The sequence below is a fragment of the Kryptolebias marmoratus genome, linkage group LG13 (genome assembly GCF_001649575.2).
Source record: "Kryptolebias marmoratus isolate JLee-2015 linkage group LG13, ASM164957v2, whole genome shotgun sequence".
Taxonomy (NCBI): Eukaryota; Metazoa; Chordata; class Actinopteri; order Cyprinodontiformes; family Rivulidae; genus Kryptolebias; species Kryptolebias marmoratus.
In genome coordinates this window covers 14,855,481-14,864,156 of record NC_051442.1, presented here as the reverse complement: position 1 = coordinate 14,864,156, position 8,676 = coordinate 14,855,481, and the positions used below count along the sequence as shown (strand labels likewise).

Here is an 8,676-nt window from a genome sequence, read left to right as displayed (position 1 = left end):
CAAATCTGTCTTGATTTTAAAAAGGAAGCAAATCGGTGGGGTAACACCACCCTGAGGATGGGAACAAATGATGAACTTCTAAAATTTCCTATAGTTTCACATCCCGTTTTAAACGGTTTCACTGGATCCCTCGGATTTTCTGTACTTCTCCCACTGTGGACTGCTGAAAAGGACATTTCAGATCCATTTGTTCCTCCTTACAGATGTTCGTCTTCAGCCAAGCTGCCTCTTCCTCCACTTCAGGGCTTCGCCTTATTTAAAACCGTTTCACGCATGTAATCTGCGTTATCTAAAACATCCGGCCTCGTTCCTTCATGTCGCAGCCTCTTGAGGAACTTTCAACTCTCCACATATGATTTAAAACGAAACTTCTGCTTTTAGACATTCATAACGAGTCAGCTCGGGTCCTCCTGTTTCTACGCTTCCCTTCGTGTCGCTTTTCTTTCACATTTTAAAACCCGTCTGACGAGTTCATATTAAAATGTTCTGGCTGCCGGTTGGGGTTAAACCCTCCCCAGGGTCACGTCTGACGTTTTCTCCGTGGGGTTTAAATTGCAGATTCTTTTTAAATGCTTCGGAATGACATCTTTAAAGAGTTTAAAGGCTTTTAAAGAGCCGTGATGGTTGACGTATTTACTGCACGGTTATGGTTCCGCACACTTTAAAATTGTCAGATTAATGATTGAGCTTCCCACTTCCTTCCTTGTACATTTTAAGTGTTTTTTTTTTTTTTTTTGGTTTTCAGTAGAGTTTAAAATGTAACCTTTACTCTCTCCTCTTTTTTTTTTTAGCTGTAAAATAAGCGAATGAGGACTCATTTAACCTTAATGAGTTACCCATTCCCCAGGTCTCCTCGTTCCCCCGGTGCTATCTGAGTTTCTGGTACAACTTGCGCAGCTCGTCCCAGAAGAACAGGGACAGAATGGTGTGCGGGCCGAGTCGGAAATAGGAGGCTCCCAGGCCTTTGTAGAGCCCCGTCAGACCTTCTTTCTTTAGCGCCTTGGAGAAGCAGTCGGTGAATCCTTTGTAGAGCTGTCCCTGTGAGAGAAAGAGCGGGAAAACCATTTGAGAAAACCCGATTCTCAGGTAGAGTAAATGCGTCTTTATGAACTCTGGCACCTTTTAGACTCAGAAGGCACCATTTTCAGAAGCAGACCAATGTTGTAACGAGTAACACACGAGGCAGCTAATTTTCATTAAACCTCAGCGATGAACCGGTAAGATCAAAGGCGGGACTTTCCCATTACTGGAATGCAGCCGTCATTTATGCATTTCGATACGAGACATAAGAAATGCCAGCTTCATTGGCAGCACGATGGATTAGTGGTTAGCACTGTTGCCTCACAGCAAGAAGGGCCTGGTTCAAGCACCCGGGCTGGACCTGGGGTCTTTCTGTGTGGAGTTTGCGTGGGTTTCCTCCCTCAGTGTAAAAACATGCATGTCAGGCTGCCTTCAGGCCCAGGACTCCCTTGAGAAAAGAGATCTGAGATCTCAATGGGACTTGCCTGGTTAAATAAGTAATAAAATAACCATTTACATTTTGTCATCCAGGAGACACTTCTATCCAAAGGGACATATAAAGTAATCCTGGAGGAGGGGTTCAGTGTTTTTATCTGAAGGTACTTCACCACAGGACTGATCAAACCTCCGACTTTCATTTAGAAGACAACCAAACCATAAGCACCTCAGACCAGTCAGGTCAGAATGTAGAAAATACAAAAACCAAAGGAGGAGGAGGCGCTAGGATTAAGAGGGTTTTTGTAATTTAAGATGTTAGTAAACGCTCAATGCAGGAAAAATTTCGGGGACTTTTAATTGAATGTTGCATCAGTTATGACACTTCTACAACACTGAGCACGTCTGTTATGTAACCTACGTGTGAAACGTTTATGGAACATATGAGCTTCGACTGAAGAAAAGGCAGAGATGTTTTTACTCGCCTTGCCCCGGTGGTCGATGGGCTGATTGTAGAGCCGCGTGCTGACCACGTCGAAGGGCGTCATGGCCAGCACCACCACCACGCTGCTGATCATGCCGGCAATCAGAGCCACCAACCAGCTGTTGTCCGGGAACACCTGAAGGAAGGAGGAAGACATTGCTGACGCAGGGCGGAGGGCTCAGAGGACTATTTGAGGCTCAGTTCTCAGCGAGCGCAGCGGTGCTAGACGCCGGATCACCTCTAGGGTACCAGCACGTCAACAGTGGCTTCTAATTTTAACTGCACCCTGAAACGCAGCGAAACACGGCTCTATTATTAGCTCGCGCACACATGCTGCTGTAGCTGGTTTTTCTATATGACACGTGTCAAAACTGCGTTCCTAGTGGGCCGCTCTCCTGCATGTTCTAGTCGTCTTCTTCCTGCTTTAAAACGCCTGGTTTAAATGGACGTGATTCTGGAGAACTTGATTGTTTGGTGAGGAGGTAATTAAACCGTCTGAATCAGGTGTGTTGGAGCAGAAAAACCTCCAGCGACAGCGGAGCCTTGAGGCCTGGAGTTTGACACCCCTGTCTCAACATGGACAAGCTTTTATCCTCTTTATATAGTAATAAAACAGTAAATTAATGGTGCCGATTATGCAAAACACTCAGCTGTGCTCCACTGGATGGCAGGGAGAAGCAGTCAGTCCCACCTCCACCCTCCCCCACCCACTGAACAGTTACAAATTCTAGTAAATGAGTGTTTGGATCGTTTCTGAGCTCTTTAAACGCTTTATAAAGTAAGCTAATTGTTCCTCTCCGTGGCTTTGAAAGACTTTTTGTCAACCAGAGCCTGGACACATCCGCCCCGATGCTCTAGTTGCAAAAGCTAAATGTTTCCTGTCAGTAGGGGCCAGAGAAAGGTGGAGAATTTCTATTCCAGTGGAGTGCAACGCAGAGCGTTTTGTTATGGCTACAATGACTGATTATGTAATCTATGTACAGCTGCTGACTACTAATGACCTTTACTCAATCCTGAATCTGTGTGCAAAAACTTTCTCCTTTTTTTAGGATTAGTTCCTGTAGGAGTGTCAGCAAGATATGAGCGCCTCAGTAATTTTCGTTCTATCTGAATAACCTTAAATCCAAACATGTGTCACATACCACAGCGGTTCTGCTACACTTAGACTCTGAGTGGAGCCAGACCCTCCAAAGAATGGTCGTGTTTGTTCTTGACCCGTTTGGTCACGTGGAAGAAGTGGGCGACTGAGAAGACAAACATCCCTCTGTTGGCTTACCGCCACCTCCCCACCACTAACAGAAAAGGCCCAACTTTATTCCAACCTGCAGGTCCACGACCAGCTCCTTGGCGGAGGAGAAGGTGGAGAGCTGAGTCGCCGACCCCACGCTGACCCTCGGCACAGCAGCGCTGGAGCCCCTCCACAGTCCCAGAATCCCGTGCTGCCTGTAGATGACCCTCAGAGCGTGAATCATCCCCTGTCGGGAGGAGGAAGAAGAGGAGCGTGAGGAAACCGCTAACGCTTCGTCCGACTCACTCGGCTTCACGCAGGCCATGCTGAGAGGGCGGCTTCCTTCCCGCTTTTCTGCAGCCACGTGCTGAGAGGAAGAGTCACCGACAGGCACCGATTCAAAACGTGACAGGCTTAGCGTCGAGGTCCCACGATAATCTGTCGACTTTGGAGCTGAGAAAGCAAAATTTAAAACCTCTGTTTGAGTTGAGAGGAAAATAGTTGGTCAAACCTGGGAACTGAAGCCAGCAGGAACTGTTTTACGGAAATTAAAGTCTTCTATTTTTGGGACCAGTGTCTGTGCAGTGGCGATGTGCGGCTTTAAGTCCTGCCTAATTTCTCCCCTAACACACAATCGTGGCGTTACATGACCTTTAATTTAATCATGAAATAACTGACTGCAGCTGAACGTGTTCAAAAACAACAATTATCTGAAGTGTGTTTTTCTGTTTCAATTTAGATGGAGCAGCAGTACAGGGCAATAAAGAAAGAGGTCTACTCTAAGTCAAGTCAAATTTATTTATATAATAAACTAAACTAAAGGTACAGGAAGGCTAAGTATGAGTACCGAAGGCCAGCTAAGAGTTAAAAGCATTTTAATAAAAGGCCAAGATGTTATGTTGAAAAACAAGGGGGGGCAACATAGACAGAGATATGAGAGAGGGTTCCAGTGAAGACCTTGAGATTGAGGTGAGGAACGCCCACAAATACTGTGCCAGATAAGCCTCCGTCTGCCATAGTTCTGATAGTGATGGAGGGGAGCTGTCACAGACCCACAGGTGTCCTGGGGGTGGGGGAGGGGGAGAAACTGATGGGAGAGCATTGAGTTTACATAACATCCAGGAGAATTTTGAGATAGCCAGCCGTCCAAGGCCGACTCAGTGGAGCCAGATTCAGATATCAGAATTTATTTATTTTTTTTAGGTCTGATCGACGTAATTTCATGCTAGCCTTAAGAGTCTCACTGGTACATCTCAATGACAAATCCAAACAGCCAAATTAATATGGCCACTTCCATCGGGCCGAGTCAGAAACTTCTCCAAGGTCGAATCCATTCGGCCAGCGACTTCTAAGGTCCATTCGCCTCTGTTCGCAAAGCAACTGAGTCTGTGTTTTCTGATCAAAATCTAATGATGTACACGTCTTCAACATCTTCGACTAACATTCCACATAATAACAAAAAAAAAAACACAATCTTCTGCTTCTCCCGGGAATCCAAGGTGTACTCAGCTGGAAATGTTCAGTCGGGGCAGGAGGGCTCTCCTGTGCCCAGTCTTCTCTTCAAGAAAATTTGATCTATTGCATTGAGAGACCAGCTGACCAGATCCATAATAAATTATGCAAAGAGAGGCTCCAAAGAAAGAAAGACAATTCAAAAGCTGATGGAGGGGCGTAGAAGAAAAATGCTTCTGCCTTCACCAAGAACAGGGAAAAAAAGTCTGTGTTAGAAACCAGTATGTAAATAAAAATGGAAGCCATAAGAAATTAGAGAAATTGCATTTCCTGTGAAAATGCAGTGTGAATGCTTATTGCTGAATGATTTAGCTGAAAGCTGCTGAAGATGCTGAAACTGTGCTGAAATGTTTTAATCGCTGAAATGACGAGGCAAGTTGATTTTGAACAGTTGAAGCTGTAACCAGAAACAGATGAATGATTGCTGAAAGCTGCTGAAGAGGCTGAAACTAGGCAGAACAAACCCTTAAAACTGCAGAACATTGCTTAAAAACACCTGAACAAACATTAAAATGATCGTTGAAAATAGCATCAAAATCCTTCAAAACAGCAGATCAATCCTTAAAACACATGAACAGACATTAAAACTGAAGAACAATCGTTAAAAACGGCAGAAAAAACATTACATTGCTGAAAAACCTTAATATGTTAAAAAAACATAAAAGATATCAATACGAAAAGTCAGACCTGGAATGGCATTAAAAAGTCAAATGTTTTAGTACGTGAATGGCTGAAATAGCTTAAAAATTGCAGGTCGAGTTAGATGCTGAAAAACGTACGGAATAGTGAAAGTAACGACAAGTGTTTTAATTTCAAACACTTCCAGTGAACTGTTTGTTCTGACCGTTAAATACTGAGAAAGGTTATTTAGTTATTTTATTATTTGTGTGTGAATATTTCGACATAAGACATCTGGAAAAAAAAATGAAGAGAATATTGACAAAGAGGATGACTCCCTTCTATGGTCTGGAGAGATTTATGAGAAATCAGGCAGGATTGATGCCTTTGAGTTCAGTTTGTTGCAAAAGCTTTTTTACCCCCTAAAACTAGTCCAATCCCGTCCCCTGGTCATTAGACTTCCAGATGGACATCTGCAATAACATTCCAACTTTTCATGGTTTGCAGAGAAATTGTATGTTTAAATTTATGTGCTGTTTGGCTGGTTCAAGCAACTATAATAAGAGCTCTGAAATCTGTAATACATCGGGATTTTAGATACACTTCTAGCTTTTTCAAATATTGGAATTCTTGCTTGTTTGTTTGGTGATGGATGTCTTTTTTTACTTGCTGATTTGTTTTATTTCATTTTATTTTATTACTTTATTATTTTAAATATGGCATGGACTATTGTTGCCTTGAATAAAGTTTTTTTTTATTACTTTACCTCGTGTTTATACTGATGGCCCACTGCGATGGAGGCGGTAGACTGACTCTGGAGATGAGTCTTCACCTGCAGAGACAGATAAGGATTATTGCTCGGATCAATTCCAGCTCCTGACCCAGGCTGGTAAAGTAATGTCTCTCACTAGGTAGACGGGGCTGCCCATGATGGCCCCCACCACCCCAGCCCCGGCCCCCGCCAGCGTGGTTTTGACAGCGCTGACCCTCCCGTCCGTGTGGATGTACCCGGCGGACTCGATGATGGCGTACGAGCCGAGCCTGACGCCGTTCATGCAGAGCTGGTAGAGCAGACCGGGGACCAGGCCCTTCTGCAGGCCGGCCAGCCCGTCCACCTTCCCGATGGTGTAGAAGGCGTGGAAGACGTTGCGGTAGTGCACGCGATACGTGCCGCGGCTCCGCAGCTCTCCCTGGAGCTGCATGCGAGTTTTCACCACCTCCAGCGGGTTGGTGAAGAAGCACGCGCCGCACGCCGCCACTCCGCCCAGCGCGAAATCCATCGCCGCGGTCCGAAACTTCGGGTCCAGTCGGGTCCAGTCGGGTCCGGGGAGGGCAGGCGTGGAGCTTGGGCCCGCGGTCAGCGCGTCCCGTCCGTCATGTCCGCGGATTCAAACACAGCAGAGCCGCAGCCCGCATCCCCGAACGCCACAATGACTTATATACTACCGACATGACGTCACGTGACTTTGGGTGAACTGTAAACGCCGCCATCTTAAGGAAGTAATTCATTTCTTCCTCTCTGTCCAGCAGTACTGTAATTCTGCTTTAGTATAATATGCCCCGAAAAGTTCTGTTTTATTGTATTTATTTTTGTTTGATTGGGTTTATTTTCCTAATTGTATTTTTTTTCCTTTTTGAGGTTCTTTGTAACTGTGTAAGTATGTTATGTGATCTCATAATGCAGTTGTTGTGGTAGCATTTTGATCTTGACTGTATACGTTTATACTAATAATAATAAAATAAATAAAAGCAGTAATTCCTTAATATTGCGTTGCGTTTGCTGCACAAATCGTCTTGAAAAATCGTCTTGACAGCATAACATTTCACCAATAAGTGTTTTTTATTTTTATTTATAAATATATAAAGTATATGAGTCATTGGAACACCATCATACTAACTGCCACAATGACAGCAGCACGCGAGTGAAGAGCGCAGACGTGGCTGCTTCACGAGCCTCGGAATTCCCGTTTCCCAAACACAAATCGCGTTAAGTCTTATCTTAGCTTCTTCTTCTAAGATTACCGTTACTCATGGCGACATTGTTTTACTACAAATAAAGGTTGAGGCGTTTCTTTAAAACTCATAAACCTCCCAGAAAAAAGGCAAAACTTCCAGTATTGTAAATATCATTTAAGTAAGTACACAGTACACAGTAAGTTGAGTCCCTTGAACACCTCATGCTGAAAAATTGTACCAGAGCGTACGTTGTTGCGTCATGACGTCACGAACTTAAACCCCTTTTTCTCTCAGCGACTGATAATCGGGTTAGACACACGTAATCACGTATTAATTAACAATAACAAAATAAAAGTTTTACACTAACATTTGGGGAGTTGTGTTTTATTAAGGCTTTACTAATAAGGACTAATATAGAGACTTAATGTTTGTGCTTTAGATTGTATTGGGGAAAAAAAAAACTATTTCAGTGATTCTTATTACATGTGAACCCTATGAACTGTGGAAAAACAGGGGTCAGGAAGTCTATTGTTATCTCATGCTTTGTTACCTCCTCAATTAAGCCTTTCGGTCCAGAGATTTAAACTAAGATCATTTTATGTTCAGAATTGATGGAGTTTTAGCTGTTTTGGTCAAACCTTAAAAATAACATTATGCACAATCTCACTTGATATAACAAGATTGCAAACAATCTCAGAATATGTGTTGTGTCGCTATTACCAAAACAAATTTTAGCTTAATATTTGTACATTTGTAATAGCAATTTCTTTTTAAGGTCAGTTGGCTGTAGGAGCCATTTTTAATTTAGTTGACTCCAAAAGTGGTGTTTGTACATCCAACGATTACCAAAGACTGTAAATAATGCTTAGACTTTATCATGATGTGGGGTGAAGGAGGTGAATCCAGAGTGCAGACTCATGATGGAAAATAAACTAAAACTAAACTAAATCTTACAATACAAACAGTCTGGACCTCTTAAACCACCCTGGACTATCCGGATTTATCAAAGTAAAATAAGATTTCTGAGAAAACAGGGGGAGAAATAAAGGTAAAACCTATTTAAAATAAAACAAGAACAGGAAAACAAAATATAAATGCAACAAGATGAATGACGCTACCAAAGAATCTTCTGCAAGCTGAAATAGAAATTTCATTTTAACCCTGATCTAATAACACCAGGGGGCAGAACCTGACTGTGGTCCGAACCGGACCGGCTCAGAGCAAAAGACAGAAGGAAAAGCAAAAGTAATAATATTATTATTATTAATAATAATAATACTCTACATCGTTCGCTGGTATCCAAGTAAAATAAAGTTTGGAACGACATATTTAACTTCCATTTAAACTGCATATAAGATATAAGCAGTAATAAAGTGTTAATAAAAAAGATGGTCTTCTAAAGAAAAACTGCTCAAGATGATCT

At 42.9% G+C, this 8,676-nt stretch overlaps 1 protein-coding gene across 1 annotated transcript; it reads right to left on the bottom strand.

Annotated features, from left to right (window-relative positions):
* Positions 1-709: 709 nt before the first annotated feature.
* On the bottom strand, positions 710-6,733 carry slc25a35 (solute carrier family 25 member 35). The gene is made up of 5 exons (XM_017431905.3): positions 6,206-6,733; positions 6,064-6,129; positions 3,262-3,414; positions 1,941-2,075; positions 710-1,038 (listed from the first exon to the last, which is right to left on the bottom strand). The coding sequence occupies exons 1-5, from the start codon at positions 6,575-6,577 to the stop codon at positions 868-870; spliced, it is 897 nt and encodes a 298-aa protein (XP_017287394.1). The 5' UTR covers positions 6,578-6,733; the 3' UTR covers positions 710-867.
* Between the last annotated feature and the right edge of the window lie 1,943 nt (positions 6,734-8,676).

Bases quoted from the DNA above. Each gene is read 5' to 3' on its own strand.
- slc25a35 (XM_017431905.3), bottom strand. From the start codon at position 6,577: ATGGATTTCGCGCTGGGCGGAGTGGCGGCGTGCGGCGCGTGCTTCTTC. The intron at 6,130-6,205 runs GTGAGAGACATT...CTGTCTCTGCAG, and splicing joins TGGGCAGCCCCGTCTACCTA to GTGAAGACTCATCTCCAGAG. The intron at 1,039-1,940 runs GCGAGTAAAAAC...TTTCTCTCACAG, and splicing joins CCATCGACCACCGGGGCAAG to GGACAGCTCTACAAAGGATT.